Source organism: Arachis hypogaea, chromosome 17 (assembly GCF_003086295.3).
Source record: "Arachis hypogaea cultivar Tifrunner chromosome 17, arahy.Tifrunner.gnm2.J5K5, whole genome shotgun sequence".
NCBI lineage: Eukaryota > Viridiplantae > Streptophyta > Magnoliopsida > Fabales > Fabaceae > Arachis > Arachis hypogaea.
The window spans coordinates 75,363,303-75,381,305 of record NC_092052.1 but is presented as its reverse complement, the minus strand read 5'-3'; the positions used below and the strand labels follow the sequence as shown (position 1 = coordinate 75,381,305).

The following is an 18,003-nucleotide window of genomic DNA, read 5'->3' as shown; positions in this document are numbered from 1 at the left end:
CCTCACTCACCTGAGGTATTACTTGGTACGACCCGGTGCACTTGCCAGTTAGTTTGTGGACTCTAAATTCTGCACCATTAGATTAGAGAATCCTTTAAGCTAGATTACCCATTTGATACTACTAAGGCTTTAAGTTGTATTGAGGTTTAAATTATGCTTTATTGTCTTAGTATGCTTTAAGATTAATCTTGTGATGGATATGAAGTCTAGGATTGCCTTTGGCATCCCGGGGTCTTATATCCTACATCACTGGGTACTGTTACCATACTGAGAACCTCCGGTTCTCATACCATATTTTTGTTGTTATTTTTCAGATGCAGGTCGCAACCCACCTCGGTGAGTTGCATGGATGGACACAGGAGTGGAAGATCTCTATCTGTTTTGAAGTCTTTTGATCTCTTTTGTTTATTCTCTTGCTTTTGTACTTTGCTTTTGCCTAGAGGCTTGTATTGAGAGAGAAAAACTTGTATAAGTTGTTTTTACTGTCAGGTTTCTGTATGTCTATATATAGCTAGCCAGCTTAAACTCCACGAGCCGTGGCTAGATTCTCATACTATTATATACTTAGCTTTTGTTATATTATATCTGTTTCTTGTGCTTCAAGTTAGAAGCTTCACGAGTATGTTTTGCGCTTTAAATCCTTTTTTTGAGCTATATCCTTCATCGGGCTTCTAGATTTTATTAATTCTTTCTATATATTATATGTATGATCTTAGAACTGTCGTACTCTCTGATTAACCTTTGCTTTACGATGCGAGGTAAAGCTTAGGCTAATTATGGTGTTACATTTAGCGGTATCAGAGTGGTTCGTCCTTGTAAGCCTGAGGAATGGACCGATTGTGCTTTATTGCATACTCTGTGTGTCTTTTCTTTGATGCTATTAGGTTATCTACTTGATATTACATAGCATGCTTGTTTGTGAGTGCCTGTTTGGGATAATTGAAGCACTAGTCTTTTGATATTGAGACTGATCACCTTGATATCGATTGTTTGGTGTAGACAGAAACCCTACTGGCCACTCGCGGACGAGGTCGAGCACGTTCGCGAGAGAGTAGGAATGAGCAACCGGCTGACAACCATGCCGAATTCATGGCGGCCATGGCAAACCTTGTGAATACCATGGAAACTAATGCTGCTGCGACTCTGCAAGCTGTGCAGAGGTTAGGCCAACCGGCCGGAAACGGAAACAGGAATGGCGAAGGAAATGCGAATGAGAATGTTGTGGGAAATAGAGATAACAGGGGGGTGATCCGATGACCTTGGCGACTTTTCTCAAGGTTTATCCACCAATTTTCTGAGGATCAACCAATCCTACAGAAGCGGACAACTAGTTTCAGGCCATGGAGCGTGCCTTACAGGCGCAGCACGTTCCAAATAACCACTATGTGGATTTTGCCGCATATCATCTTGCGGGAGAGGCTCAGCACAGGTGGCAAGAAGAGTGCCGCTTGTTCCAGCTTCAGAATGCTGATGTTCCTTGGGACGTATTCCAAACGACCTTCTACATGAAGTACTTTCTTAAGTCTGCAAGGGAAGCGAAGGATATAGAACTGATGCAGCTAAAGCAAGGTTCCCTGTCTATGGCAGACTACACAAGCAAATTTGAGGAGCTTTGTAGGTTCTATAGGGTGTGTCAAGGTGTCCCGAAGACCTATGAAAGCTGGAAATGTATCAAGTATCAGAGGGGATTGAAGGACAACATCATGACTGCTGTGGCTCCTATAGAGATTCATACTTTATCTGATTTGGTGGACAAGGCGAGGGTGGTTGAGGAGTATGCCAAGACAGTAGCTTCGTCCAAGGATACTCATGGAGGGAACACTAGTAAGGGGCGTGGCAAATATTTTCATCCGAGAGGTCAGAGTTTCAAGAGAGGAGGATATGCGCCTCAAGGGCAAGGAGGTTTCAGAAAGAATGCTCAGAACCAGTTTCATTATGCCAAAGAGAGAGGAAATCAGAGTAAGATTTCTCCAGATTTGACTTGTGTACGTTGTGGGCGTTTTCATCTATATGACTCTTGCAAGATTGGTTTAGGTGGTAACTTCAACTGTGGCTTGCTTGGTCATATTGCGAGGGATTGCACTCGTGGGAAGAACCCAAATGCGGGTCAGAGTCAGCATCAAGGTCGAGTTTTTGCTGTGAATGCCAAGGATGCTTCTAAGGCGGATACTTTGATGAGAGGTATATGTTTAATTGGTGATTAAACCTTAATTGCATTGTATGATACTGGAGCTTCGCAATCGTTTATTTCATTTGCTAAAGTTGAGGAACTAGGTCTGAAAGTGTCAAAGTTATCATTTGAATTGCATGTACACACTCTGCATCAGACGGTGGTGACTAGGTCAGGTTGTAGACAAGTAGGATTTAGGCTTGAGGGTAGAGACTTTGTGCATGATTTGATCTGTTTACCAATGATTAGGTTGGAGATGATTTTGGGGTTTAATTGGTTGTTGAAGAACCGAGTTTTGTTGGATTGCTTTGAGCAGTCAATTCAGTTCATGCCGAAAGAAGAATATGGAGCAGTGATAGCTAAGGGTTATTACCTGAACTCTGTAATGGTGCACTGTAGTGAGGAAGAGTGCCAGGGTTATATCTTGTTGACTGCTAATGCTTTGGGAGATACCCAAAACTTAGATCAGATTCCGGTAGTTAGAGACTTTCAGGAGGTATTCCCGGATGATATCCTTGAGTTCCCACCTCAAAGGGAGATTGAATTTGCGATTGAACTGGTGCCGGGAGTCGGGCCAGTATCGATTGCACCATATCGGATGGCTCCGATAGAGCTGGCAGGACTCAGTTAGAAGAGCTTCTAAACAAGAGGTTCATTCCACCAAGTGTTTCTCCGTGGGGAGCGCCAGTTTTATTGGTAAAGAAGAAGGATGGAGGAATGCGACTGTGTGTGGACTATCGACAGTTGAACAAAGTGACTGCGAAGAACAAGTATCCGCTGCCAAGGATAGATGACTTGATGGATCAATTGCAAGGAGCTGGAGTGATTTCCAAGATCAATTTGAGATCTGGTTACCATCAGATAAGGGTGAAAGAGGATGATATCCCTAAGACTGCGTTTAGGACACGCTATGGATACTGCGAGTTTGCGGTGATGTCCTTTGGGTTAACAAATGCACCTGCTGTGTTCATGGACTACATGAATAGAGTATTTCGTCCCTTTTTGGACAAATTCGTCGTGGTTTTCATAGACAACATCTTAGTTTATTCTTAGACGGCGAAAGAGCATGAGGAACACTTGAGGATTGTGTTTCAAATCTTAAAGGAGTGAAAGTTTTATGCTAAGTTGTCCAAGTACGAGTTCTGGAAAGAGGAAGTAAAGTTCCTAGGTCACGTCGTGAGCAAAGGAGGAATAGTAGTAGATCCTTTGAAAGTGGAGGTAGTGATAGAATGGAAAAGACCAACGACGGTGACAGAAGTTAGGAATTTCTTGGGCTTAGCCAGATATTACTGGAGATTCATTGAAGGATTTTTCCAGATTGCACTACCAATGACTAAATTGAAAAGGAAAGTGGTGCCGTTTGTGTGGACGTCCGAGTGTGAAGAGAGTTTTCAGACTCTGAAACAAAAGTTAACTGCAGCGCCTGTTTTGATTTTGTCGGAACCACATGAACCGTTTGAATTATACTGTGATGCTTCTCTAAAGGGTTTAGGTTGCGTGTTGATGCAACATCGGAATGTAGTGGATTACGCATCGCGTCAGCTGAGACCGCATGAGGTAAATTACCCAACTCATGATTTGGAATTAGCGGCGATTGTGTTTTCGTTGAAGATTTGGAGGCACCACTTGTACGGAGTGAGGTTTAACGTCTTTTTTGTTTATAAGAGTCTCAAATACATCTTTGATCAGAAGGAGCTAAATATGCGTCAGAGGAGGTGGATGGAGTTGCTAAATATACATCTTTTTTGTTTATAAGAGTTGCTCAAATACATCTTTGTTTATAAGTTATCATCCTGGAAAGGCGAATATGGTAGCAGATGCATCGAGTCGAAAGTCCTTAACATACAATAGCTTGGATGAGAATCAAGGAAGATGAGTTAGTGGATAAGTTTGTAGATCTTAAGCTGGATATTGGTGAAGTGGCCGGAAGAGCTTGTTTGAATCAGTTGCAGATTTCAAGTACATTTAAGACGGAGATTCAGAAGGTTCAGCAAGATGAGCAAAAGTTTCAGCAACTATTTCAACCTGTTAGTGAGAAGAGGCTTGGAGAATTCACCAAAGATGATAAAAGGGTTGTGGAGATATAAAGGGAGAATTTATATACCGGATGTTGAGAGTTTGAGACAAGACTTGTTGTTAGAAGATCATAATAGTGGATTTTCCATTCATCCCGGAAGTGCTAAGATGTATTATGACTTAAAGAAGATGTTCTGGTAGCCTGGGATGAAAGGTGATGTAGCTACAGCGGTATCCAAGTGCCTGACGTGTCAGAAGATAAAGATAGAGCATCAAAAACTGTCAGAAATGCTACAACCACTTGAGATTCCTCAGTGGAAGTGGGAGAGCATGTATGTCTGAGGGTTACACCGACGACTGGGATCGGAAGAGCAATTAAAACAAAGAAATTGAATCCGAGGTATATAGGATCGTTTGAGATTCTGATGCGATTCGGGCCGGTGGCATATCAAGTAGCTTTGCCACCTCACTTATCTAACTTACATGACATATTCCACGTGTCACAGCTCCGTAAGTACACGTCAGATACGGCCCATGTGTTAGAACCTGAGTCGGTCGAGTTGAGGGAGAGCTTGACTTTTCAAGTAACACCGATGCGTATCGACGACACTAGTGTGAAGAAACTGTGGGGAAAGGACGTCTCATTGGTTAAAGTTGCTTGAGAGCGAGTAGAAGTTGAAGAGCATACTTGAGAATTGGAGTCTGAGATGTGAAAGGATTACCCTGAGCTATTCTCAGGTAATTCCTAAATTTTGAGGGCAAAATTTTTTATTTGGTTGGGAGAATGTAAGAACCCAGGCTAATTAATCGCCTAATTAGTTAATTAATGTTGCCCAAAATTAGGTTCCGAAAAATTAGAGTGAGAATCTGAGGATTTATATATGATTTTTAGACTCAGTAGGTTTTTATGAGTCAAAAAATGTATTTCTGCGAAAAACCGTGAAAAACTGCAAACCGACAATTGAACCGATCGAACCGGTTCAAGTCTACCCGGTACTGCGCGAGAAAAAGTGAAAATAGTCAAAAATCTTAGAAAAATATTAGAAATGAAAAACCGGGCGTTAATTTTAAAGGTTTGGCCCGAAGTTGGGCCAAACGGGCTAAAAGCACTAACGGATAGGACCGGGCCCAAGTTGGGCCCAAGCCCAACATATATATAAGCCATTAAATGAACCCTTCAGCTCATTAAACACAACACACACACAGCTGAAGTGGGGTTGAAGAAGAGAGGAGGGTTTCCATTAAATCACTATTCACTTCTTACTTCAATCCACGATATCTCGAGCTACAGTGCTCCGATTCGCATGCCGTCAGTGGCTACGTGAAGCTCTCGCCAAGCCAATCATTTCTATCTAAGTCTTGTGCTAAGTTTCTCGAGATTCTCTGTCCAGTTTCCTGCCCTAAGATTTTCGAATTTTTGGGTTTTTGATTAAGTAGAATTTTGTGATTTTGGGTGTTTAGGTACACTCTAACCTTTGGTTAGCATTGAATTTTGGCTACCAAAACTGTTGGAAAAGGTAAGAGCTCTTGAAACCTTGTGAGATTATGATTAAGTTGAGTCCTAGGTTGATTAGTGATGATTTATGTGTATTATAGCTTGAGGTTGTGATTATTGGCAATTATTGGATCTTGTTGGTGCTTGTTGGAGTGGAATTGGAGGCTTGCTTGTGGTTGAAAGCTTATCTTGTGCTCAATTCGGGATTTTTGGCATATTGGGAATGGCCAAAGTATGATTTTGGTTTCCTCTATGTAGTATATAATATTCATGGACACTTAAACTAGTGACTCATAGGATAAGTTTGAATTAACATGGTTGTTGAGTTATTAAATGATGATGTATGATGATTTATGATGGGTTGATAAAATTGAGTAATTATGATGATGAATGATTGTGTGGATTTAAAAGTGAATGGTAATGATATATGTGATGTTGAAATTGATGAAATGATAATGTGGTTGGAAAATGTGAATGAGGATTGTTTATAATGTGATACATTTGATGTTGAGATTGAGAATGATGAAATGTGAAGGAAAAATTAGTAAGAATGGTGCAATATGTTATAAAGGGTAGATTTTGATGAAATATGGAGTTTGGAATGGTTTTATTTGGTTTTGGTTGGTTTGAGTTATGAAAATTGGGAAATTGGTAATTTGTGAACTTTTGGTAAAAAGAGAATTTTGGTGAACTTTGTCTGATTATAACTTATGCCTCAGTTTTCAAAATTTGTTGAAATTTATTTAGAATTAAAATTCATTGAAAACTCTTAAAATCGATATAAAGTTTGTAAAATTTGGATTTTTGTAGAGGGAGTTATGATCATTCAAAGTTTGGTGTTAAAATCTGAAAATTTGCAAAGCTGCAGAATTTTGTGATTTCTGGTATGTGCGCACGCACATCCCTGCGAAATTTTAAACCTGTGCGCACGCACAGACCTGTGCGTACGCACACGCAGGGGAAGGCTTCCTGTTTTGAGCGCAAGCACAGCTTGTGCGCGCACATACCCAATGAGGATTTACAACCTGTGCGCACGCACACGTTGGGAAGGACAGTCTGTTAAGGGTGCTAGCACAGCTTGTGCAAGGGAACAGCATTATGAAATTTTGTACCTGTGCGTACGCACACCTCTATGCGTACACACACCATTTAAAACTTCTCCTGGGCGTGCGCGCGCACACCCCTGTGCGTACGCACACGCCCTGTTTCTCAAATTTAAACTTTGTTTTCAACTATTTCATCTTACCAACAAGATTGTAAGCTTCCGTGACACCATTCTAAGACTCTTGGGCTTAATTTTGGGCATTAAGACACGGGAAAGAACTTAAGAGATTTAGTTGATATTATTTTGAAAAATTAGAAAACGAAGGCTTAGGTTTCGGGTGTATTGAGGATGGGTTTGATGGTATGTGAAGGTAGATTGGAATATGAAATGAGAACTGATGAACTGTTGAGCTTGGAACAGAAATGTGAATTGACAGTAGTTGAGATGAGTCGAGGACTCGTAATGGAAATGTTGATTTGATAGTGGTTGAGATGAGTTGAGGACTCGAGTGTGCAATGATGAATCATTCATGTATTGAAAATGTTTTCTGAAAACCACTAAAGTACTGTTTTATACTGAGATTATGAGACACTATACGCCTGGCAGGGACGGTGGTTAATCCCGCCTGTCGAGGTAGCAGCGGCGGCGTAAGGACGGTGGTTAATCCCGCTTACGTTGAGATGTGAGGTCTGTGGCAAGAGTATCCCGCTCGCATTCCTTCAGATCAATAGAGTGTGCAGGCACAAAAACCTGGACGGTGATCCGAGCACCATATCTCGGGGGTTCCCAATGATGATTTCGAAGGGCGACATCTCCATGGAGATGTGTCGGGCTGGTAGTTGAACCGACAATGTGATATCACATCCAGTAGGACAGGCATTCATCATGTGTATTTTCTATCTGTTTGTTTGCTTTGCCGACTTGTAATTGTATGCCTACTTGAATAACATGCCTATTTGCTTACTTGAACTACTTGCCTTATATGCTTCTACCTATGTTTTACTTGCATTAAAATTACTTGTGCTTTCTACTGGGTTGAGGAGGCTCGAAAGGCGGTGGCGATAGGATCGCATGGAGGATAGGTTGGTGAAGGCTATGGGATAGCAGAGACTGTTAGATTAGAAAATCCTTTAAGCTAGATTACCCATTTGATACTGCTAAAGCTTTAAGTTGTATTGAGGTTTATATTATGCTTTATTGTCTTAGTATGATTTAAGATTAATCTTGTGATGGATATGAAGTCTAGGATTGTCTTTGGCATCCCGGGGTCTTATATATCCTACATCACTGGGCACTGTTACCATACTGAGAACCTCTGGTTCTTATATCATATTTCTGTTGTTGTTTTTCAGATGCAGGTCGCAACCCACCTTGCTGAGTTATATTGATGGTGACAGGAGTGGAGGATCTCTATTTGTTTTGAAGTCTTTTGATCTCTTTTGTTTATTCTCTCACTTTTGTACTGTGCTTTTGTCTAGAGGCTTGTATTGAGAGAGAAAAACTTGTATAAGCTATTTTTACTGTCAGGTTTCTGTATGTTTGTATATAGCTAGCCAGCTTAAACTCCGCGAGCCGTGGCTAGATTCTCATACTATTATATACTTAGCTTTTGTTATATTATATCTGTTTCTTGTGCTTCAAGTTAGAAGCTTCGCGAATACGTTTTCCACTTTTAAATCCTATTTTTGAGCTATATCCTTCATCGAGCTTCTAGATTATATTAATTCTTTCTATATATTATATGTATGATCTTAGAACTATCATAATCTCTGATTAACCTTTGCTTTATGACGCGAGGTAAAGCTTAGGCTAATTAGGGTGTTACAATTTGTCAATTTAGAACTATACTTGCAATGCGATTTTATTGAGAAATTCTTAACTGACATTTGTCCTCCATCAATGTTCTATACAAAAGAGGTATATCAACACCTTTCTTAAAGTGTGTCTCGACCTCTAACACCAAAGAGGTCCTAGAAGAAGTACACAGTGGCATATGTGAAAACCACTTACGAGCCCGATCACTAGCCAAGAAGGTGATTCGAGTTGGCCTCTTTTGGCCGACCTTACCAAAGGAAGCGGCCAAGTTTGTCAAACAACGCCCACCTTACCAGAAGTATGCCAACTTCCAAGTCACTCCTCCCGAATAACTCATCAGCGTCACCTCACCATAACCATTCGCAAAATGGGGTCTCGATATTCACAGACCATTCCCTCAAGCTCCAGGATAAGTAAAATACCTCATAGTTGGAATTGACTATTTTATTAAATGGATTCAGCCGCAACCATTAGCGATCATCACAACCCAACGAATTTGGAGGTTTCTCGACTAGAACATTATTACAAGGTTTGGAGTTTTCCACTCTATCACCACAGACAATGGAACCTAGTTTACCGATACGACCTTCATGAATTTGGTAGTCTTAAGATAAAACACTAATTCACATCGATAGAACAACCTCAGGCCAATGGACCAGCTGAAGCTACAAATAAAGTTATACTGACTGGGTTAAAATGCCGACTACAAGATGTAAAGGAAGTGTGGGCAGATGAGCTTCCTCAGGTGTTATGGGCATATCGGACAACTCCTCATTCCACAACAGTAGAGTCACCTTTTTGACTTGCTTATGGCTTGGAAGCCATGATTCTCATAGAGATCGCTAAAGAATCTCCAAGGGTTATATTCTACAATGAAGGAATCAATATCCGAGCACAAAAGGAAGAACTCAATCTCCTCTCCGAAGTCCGAGAACCAGTTTGGATCAAAGAAAAAGCACTAAAGCAAAGGATGGCTCTAAGGTACAATCATAAGGTAATTAAAAAAAGTTTTACCTAGAACGACCTTATACTGATCTGAAATGACATCAAAATTTAGAAGTCGGGCGATGAAAGGCTAGTTGCAAACTAGAAAGGACTGGTAAACCCCATTTTTAGGGTTTATCTTGTGCTGAATTGAGTGAATTTTATCCATTATTCTCACACTTATTCATATAATTTGCATGTTTTATATTTTCCTTCCTAATTTTGTGCTATGATGGAAAACATGCTTCTTTGGCCTTAAATTTGCTAATTTTAATCCTCTCTTATTACCATTCGATGCCGTGATATGTGCGTTAAGTGTTTTTAGGGTTTATAGGGCAGGAATGACTTAGAGGATGGAAAAGAAGCATGCAAAAGTGGAAGGAACACAAGAAATCAAGTATTTCAGAATCTGGTAGCGATGCACACGCGTGGACGACGCGTACGCGTGACTGAGCCAATGTACAAATGACGCGCACATGTGGCCAGTGAAAAGTCCAGCGTGACAGAGCATCACGTGCTGAAATTACAGAAAACACTGAGGTCGATTTCTGGGCTGCTTTTGACCCAATTTTAGGCCCAAAAATACTGATTAGAGGCTGCAGAGTGAAGCTGGAAGAATCATTCATTCAACTTTCATTCACACAATTTTAGGTTTAGATGTAGAATTCTAGAGAGAGAGGCTCTCTCCTCTCTCTAGGTTTTAGGGTTTCTTTTAGTTTTAGTTTTAGTTCTTCTCAAATTCAGGTTCAATCTTCCTTTAATTTAGTTCTCTTACATTTATTTGTTTAAGCACTTTAGTTCATCTTCTTCTCTTGTTAATTTCCTTTTTTCGCCATTTTTATGTTTATGAGCTCTTGTTACATTTGATCTCTTTTAATGCAATTTATGCTTTTCATGTTTATTGTTACCCTCTTTAATTGTTAGTCGTTGATGCTTGCAATTGGTTGTTTAGATTTAACATTCTCTTGTTAGTTTTCTATATTTTTATTTTATGCCTTCAAAGTGTTTGATAAAATGCTTGGTTGGATTTTAAATTAGATTTTTATGTTCTTAACTTGGATTGATTAATTAGAGACTCTTGAGTTATCAAAACTCTTTTGTTGAATGGTAATTGAAGATTGCCGATTAGCTTGAACTTCAATAATTCTAGTCTTTCCCTATGAGTTGACTAAGACTCGTGAACTCAAGTTGATTGTATGCACTTGACTTTCCTCCATTGGTTAGAGGTTAACTAAGTGAAGGCAATTCACATTTACCATCACAATTGACAATGATAATGAGGATAGGGCTTCTAATTTTCAATCCTTGCTAAGAGCTTTTGTAGTTATTACTTTATTTTCTTGTCATTTTTACTTTCTTGTCTCTTAATTCAAAAACCCCAAAACTTTTTTCCAAAACCAATAGTAAGTACACTTCCCTGCAATTTCTTGAGAGATGACACGAGGTTTAAATATTTCAGTTAATTTTATTGGGTTTATATCTGTGACAAATAATTTAAATATTGATTGAGGTTTAATTGTCAGTTAATTTTTGTGAAAATCTATACCGACAGTTTTTCCTCCGTCAATTTTTGGCGCCGTTGCCGGGGAATTGCAAACGTGTGCCTTATTATTGGTTATTGTATATATTTGCCTTTTGCTTGTTTGTTAGTTTTTGTTAGTTTTAGGACTTTGTTGCTGGTGCACGAATTGTGAATCACACTTTTCACAACGCGTACCACTAACCAGCAAGTGCACTGGGTCGTCCAAGTAATACCTTACGTGAGTAAGGGTCGAATCCCACGGAGATTGTTGGTTTGAAGCAATCTATGGTTATCTTGTAAATCTTAGTCAGGAAGTCAATTATGTTTATCAGTTGAATTGTGAATAACCAGTAGAGCATAAATTAAAAGTTACTTGTTGTGCAGTAATGGAGAATATGTTGGAGTTTTGGAGATGCTTTGTCCTCTGAATCTCTGCTTTCCTCTGTCTTCTGATTCACGCACGCACGTCCTCCTATGGCAAGCTGTGTGTTGGTGGATCACCATTGTCAATGGCTACCTTCCATCCTTCCAGTGAAAACTACGCTCACGCGCTCTGTCATAGCACGGCTAATCACCGGTTGGTTCTCGATCCGGTTGGAATAGGATTTACTATCCTTTTGCGTCTGTCACTAACGCCCAGCCTTCAGGAGTTTGAAGCTCGTCACAGTCATTCAATCATTGAATCCTACTCGGAATACCATAGACAAGGTTTAGACTTTCCGGATTCTCATGAATGCCGCCATCAGTTCTAGCTTATACCACGGAGATTCTGCTTAAGGAATCTAAGAGATACTCATTCAGTCGGATACAGAACGGAGGTGGTTGTCAGGCACACGTTCATGGTTTGAGGAAGGTGATGAATGTCACGGGTCATCACCTTCATCATAGTTAAGCGCGAATGAACATCTTAGATAGGAACAAGCGTGTTTGAATGGAAAACAGAAATACTTGCATTAATTCATTGAGACACAGCAGAGCTCCTCACCCCCAACAATGGGGTTTAGAGACTCATGCCGTCAGAGAATACAAAGTTTAGATCTGAAATGTCATGAGATACAAAATAAGTCTCTAAAAGTTGTTTAAATACTAAACCAGTAGCCTAGGGTTACAAAATATGAGTGGACTATGATGGATGATGCAGAGATCCACTTCTGGGGCCCACTTGGTGTGCTGGGGCCCACTTGGTGTGTGCTGGGGCTGAGACTTTAAGCAATTCACGTGCAGAGGCCATTTGTGGAGTTGAACGCCAGTTTTTGTGCCAGTTTGGGCGTTCAACTCCAGTTTTTGATCCGTTTCTGGCGCTGGACGCCAGAATTGGGCAGAGGACTGGCGTTGAACGCCAGTTTACGTCGTCTATCCTTGTGCAAAGTATGGACTATTATATATTGCTGGAAAGCCCTGGATGTCTACTTTCCAATGCAATTAGAAGCATGCCATTTCGAGTTCTGTAGCTCCAGAAAATCCAATTTGAGTGCAAGGAGGTCAGAATCCAATAGCATTGGCAGTCCTTTTTCAGCCTGAATCAGATTTTTGCTCAGCTCCTTCAATTTCAGCCAGAAAAATACCTGAAATTACAGAAAAACACACAACTCATAGTAAAGTCCAGAAATATGAATTTTTCCTAAAAACTACTGGAAATAAACTAAAAACTAACTAGAACATACTCAAAACTATATGAAATTATCCCCAAAAAGCGTATAAAATATCCGCTCATCACAACACCAAACTTAAACTGTTGCTTGTCCTCAAGTAGCTAGACAAATAAAATAGAAGACTAATAGGTTGAGAAGCAATAATATCTCAGAGTTTTTTGATTGAAGCTCAGATTCTAATTAGATGAGCGGGACTAGTAGCTTTTTGCTTCTGAACAGTTTTGGCATCTCACTTTATCCATTGAAGCTCAGAGTGATTGGCATCTATAGGAACTCAAAATTCAGATAGTGTTATTGATTCTCTTAGTTCAGTGTGATGATTCTTGAACACAGCTTCTTTATGAGTCTTGGAGACACATAACTGGGTGAACCTTTTCAGATTGTGACTCATCTTTGCTAAAGTCCCCAATTAGAGGTGTCCAGAGTTCTTAAGCACACTCTTCTTTTTGCTTTGGACCTTGACTTTAACCGCTCAGTCTCAAGTTTTCACTTGACACCTACACGCCACAAGCACATGGTTAGGGACAGCTTGGTTTAGCCGCTTAGACCAGGATTTCAGTCCTTTAGGCCCTCCTATCCACTGATGCTCAAAGCCTTGGGATCCTTTTTAATTGCCCTTGCCTTTTGGTTTTAAGGGTTATTGGCTTTTTCTGCTTGCTTTTTCTTTCTCTTTTTTTTTTTCTGCAAGCTTTGTTCTTTGCTGCTTTTTCTTGCTTCAAGAATCATTTTTATGATTTTTCAGATTATCAATAACATGTCTCATGTTCATTATTCTTTCAAGAGCCAACATATTTAACAGTCTTAAACAACAAATTCAAAAGACATATGCACTGTTCAAGCATTCATTCAGAAGACAAAAAGCATTGCCACCACATTTAACCAATTAGAATTTGTTTTATTTAAACTCGAAATTTTATTGCTTCTTATTCAAAAGATCTACTATTTTATTCATGTTTAATGATGATGAGAAAAATAAACTATAGCTTAATTGGAGATAAAATCAAATAGATACTAATTACTATTATATGACTTCTAAGGTAAACTTTTTATAAGGACACTGTCACAGAGTTAAGGCAGAAATTGGAAATTAACAACCTTTATTCTGGGGGTATAGGAGTTCCTCTGATCCTTGGGAGGCTTGGTATCACAGAAGACTTTTGGCGCTTCAGTTCCCTTAAGTCACGTCCCTGCTCCTCTTATTCTTTAAGCATATGGGTCAGCATTTGACTATGTTCCTTCTGTTGTTTTATTATTTGCTCCATAGCTTCCTGTATCTTGGTGACAGACGTCTCAAGATATTCCCAATATTCCGCTTGAGGAATCTCTGGGAGGAATTCCTGTGCTCTCTTCTTGATATGTTCCTCCTGTGCTTGTTGTCTCTCCATTGATGCTTTGGTGATTGACTTTTCAATTAGGATATATTCAGTTATTCCCATCTTGACTCCAGCGTCCTTGCAGAGCAGAGAAATCACGCTTGGATAAGCCAACCTGGCCTCTCTTGAATTTTTGTTAGCAATCTTATAGAGCTCTGTTGAAATCAGCTGATGAACCTCCACTTCCTTTCCCATCATGATGCAATGAATCATCACTGCTCTTTTAATTGTGACTTCAGAACGGTTGCTGGTGGGTAACAGAGAACGCCCAATGAAGTCCAGCCATCCTCTGGCAACTGGTTTGAGATCCTCCCTCTTGAGTTGATTTGGGACGCCCTTTGTGTTGGTGGTCCACCTGGCTTCAGGGATACAGATGTCCTCTAGAATCTTATCCAGCCCAATGTCTGCTCTCATCATCCTCCTGTTGAAGGAGTCTGGATCATCATTTAGCTGCGGTAGCTTTAATATCTCTCTGATCTTGTCAGGGGTGGTATGAACAATCTTTCCCCTGACCATGGTCCGAAATTCGTAGCAGGCTGTTCCAGATAGTCTTTGCTTGTCAGTCTGCCACATATTAGCATAGAACTCCTGGACCATGTTCCTTCCTACTTTCGTTTCAGGATTAGCTAGGACTTCCCAGTTCCTGATTCGAATTTGCTCCTGGATCTCCGGATATTCATCTTCTTTCAGATCGAATCTTACTTCCGGGATCACTGATCTCAGACCCATTACTTTAAGATAATGGTCTGAATGTTCTTTAGATAAGAACTTCCCTTGATTCCAAAGTGGTTTTGGAACTCTCTCTTTCTTGCCTCTTGGAGTGGATTGTTTTCCTTTGGGAGCCATGATCTTAGTGATCTCGGATAAACACACTAAACTTAGAGGTTTGCTTGTCCTCAAGCAAAAGAAAAGAAAGGAGAGGGATAGAAGGAGATCGAGGTGCACTTGTTGATGGAGGAGGGGGGAGGCCGAACCCAATTTAAAGGGGTGGGGGGGTGGATTTTCGAAAAATTGGAAGAGATAAGATAAAAAGATTGAGTTGAAAAAGATAAGATAGAAGATATAGTTTGATTTTGAAAAGATAGGATAGATTTTTGAAAAAGATAAATCTGGGTTTTTGAAAAAGATAATATGAAAAAGATATTGAAAAGATTTTAGAGTGAAAAAGATAGATTTGTTTTTGGAAAAGATTTGAAAAGAGTTGGATTGATTTTGCAAAGAGGGTGTGTGCTTATGAATTAAGATACATTTGATATTTTGAGGGTAGGATTTTTAGAAATTAGGGTTCTTGACATGTTTATGTAAATAAAATCATGTATTGAATCATAAAATTATAAATTAGAATGGAAATACGTGTGGGATTACTGGATTTGGCTCCTCCCTGTCCTCCTGGCGTTTGAACGCCCAAACACTGCCTGTTTTGGGCGTTCAGCGCCCAAATGCTGATCTCCTGGGCGTTCAGCGCCCAGTTGCTGCCATTCCTGGCGTTCAACGCCCAGTGAGTGGCCATTTCTGGCGTTGAACGCCCAAATGCTGCCATTACTGGCGTTCAGCGCCCAGTGGATGCCCATTTTGGGCGCTGAACGCCCAAAATGCCCCTTTACTGGCGTTTTCTTGCCATTGAGCTCTTTTACTCTGTTTTGTGTGCCGAGGTCTTCTGTAAATGATTATTTACCTTGTTGTCAATGAACTCTATATAAAAAATAAAGATAGAAATAGGGCAAAATGCTTAGAGGATTGTTGGCCCACGGCTGGGTTGCCTCCCAGCAAGCGCTTCTTTATTGTCTTTAGCTGGACCTTGCTGAGCTTTTAATCTAGCTTCAGCCTTGAGCATTCTTGCTCAGTGTTGCCTTCAAGATAATGCTTGATTCTCTGTCCATTGACAATGAACTTCTTATCAGAATCAATATCTTGAAGCTCCACATAACCATATGGTGACACACTTGTAATCACGTATGGTCCCCTCCACCGGGATTTCAGTTTCCCGGGGAATAGCCTGAGTCTAGAGTTAAACAACAGGACCTTTTGTCCTGGTTCAAAGATTCTAGATGACAGCTTTCTGTCATGCCATTTTTTTTGTTTTTCTTTATAAAGCTTGGCATTTTCGAAAGCTGTGAATCTGAATTCCTCTAGCTCATTTAGCTGGAGCAATCGTTTTTCTCCAGCTAATTTGGCATCAAAGTTTAGGAATCTGGTTGCCCAGTAGGCCTTATGTTCCAGTTCCACGGGCAAGTGGCATGCCTTACCATACACGAGTTGGTATGGAGAGGTCCCTATAGGGGTCTTGAATGCTGTTCTGTAAGCCCACAGAGCATCATCCAAGCTCCTTGCCCAATCCTTTCTACGGGTATTTACTGTCCGTTCCAGGATTCTCTTTAATTCTCTATTAGAGACTTCAGCCTGCCCATTGGTTTGTGGATGATATGGAGTGGCCACCTTGTGGCGAATTCCATACCGAACCATGGCAGAGTAAAGCTGTTTATTGCAGAAGTGAGTGCCCCATCACTGATTAACACTCTAGGGACACCAAACCTGCTAAAGATATGTTTCTGGAGGAACTTCAGCACTGTTTTAGTATCATTGGTGGGTGTGGCAATAGCCTCAACCCATTTTGATACATAGTCAACTGCCACCAGAATATAAGTGTTTGAGTATGATGGTGGGAAAGGTCCCATGAAGTCAATTCCCCATACATCAAACAACTCTATTTCCAAGATTCCTTGTTGAGGCATAGCGTAACCATGAGGCAGATTACCAGCTCTTTGGCAACTGTCACAATTACGTACAAACTCTCGGGAATCTTTATAGAGTGTGGGCCAATAGAAGCCACATTGGAGGACCTTGGTGGCTGTTCGCTCACCTCCGAAATGGCCTCCATATTGAGATCCGTGGCAATGCCATAGGATTCTCTGTGCTTCCTCTCTGGGGACACACCTACGGATAATTCCGTCTGCACATCTCTTAAAGAGATAGGGTTCATCCCACAAGTAGTACTTTGCATCAGTAACTAATTTCTTCTTTTGTATTCTATTGTACTCCTTGGGTATGAACCTTGCAGCTTTATAGTTTACAATATCGGCAAACCATGGTGCTTCCTGAATGGCAAATAGATGCTCATCAGGGAACGTCTCAGAGATCTCAAGAGAGGGGAGGGACGTCCCTTTCACTGGCTCTATCCGGGACAGATGATCAGCCACTTGGTTCTCTGTCCCTTTTCTGTCTCTTATTTCTATATCAAACTCTTGCAGAAGCAATACCCATCTGATGAGCCTGGGTTTTGAATCCTGCTTTGTGAGTAGATATTTAAGAGCAGCATGGTCAGTATACACAATCACTTTTGATCCTACTAAGTATGATCTGAACTTGTCAATGGCGTAAACCACTGCAAGTAGTTCTTTTTCTGTGGTTGTGTAATTTTTCTGGGCATCATTTAGAACGCGACTGGCATAATAAATGACATGCAGAAGCTTGTCATGCCTCTGTCCCAATACTGCACCAATGGCATGATCACTGGCATCACACATTAACTCAAATGGCAATGTCCAGTCTGGTGCAGAAATGACTGGTGCTGTGACCAGCTTAGCTTTCAGCGTTTCAAACGCCTGCAGGCATGCTGTGTCAAACACAAATGGCGTGTCAGCAGCTAGCAGATTTCTTAGAGGTTTTGCGATTTTTGAAAAATCCTTTATAAACCTCCTATAGAATCCTGCATGCCCCAGAAAGCTTCTGATTGCCTTAACATTGGCAGGTGGTGGTAATTTTTCAATTACCTCTATTTTTGCTTGATCCACCTCTATTCCCTTGTTTGAGATTTTATGCCCAAGAACAATTCCTTCAGTCACCATGAAGTGACACTTTTTCCAGTTTAAAACTAGGTTGGTTTCTTGGCATCTTTTCAGAACAAGTTTCAGGTGATCAAGACAGGAACTGA

The 18,003-nt window shown here is 40.5% G+C and overlaps 1 protein-coding gene across 1 annotated transcript; it reads left to right on the top strand.

The window, feature by feature from the left end:
• Window positions 1-1,340: 1,340 nt before the first annotated feature.
• LOC140180631 (uncharacterized) lies at window positions 1,341-2,801 on the top strand. The gene is made up of 2 exons (XM_072221887.1): window positions 1,341-2,181; window positions 2,263-2,801. The coding sequence occupies exons 1-2, from the start codon at window positions 1,341-1,343 to the stop codon at window positions 2,799-2,801; spliced, it is 1,380 nt and encodes a 459-aa protein (XP_072077988.1).
• The last annotated feature ends 15,202 nt before the right edge of the window (window positions 2,802-18,003 follow it).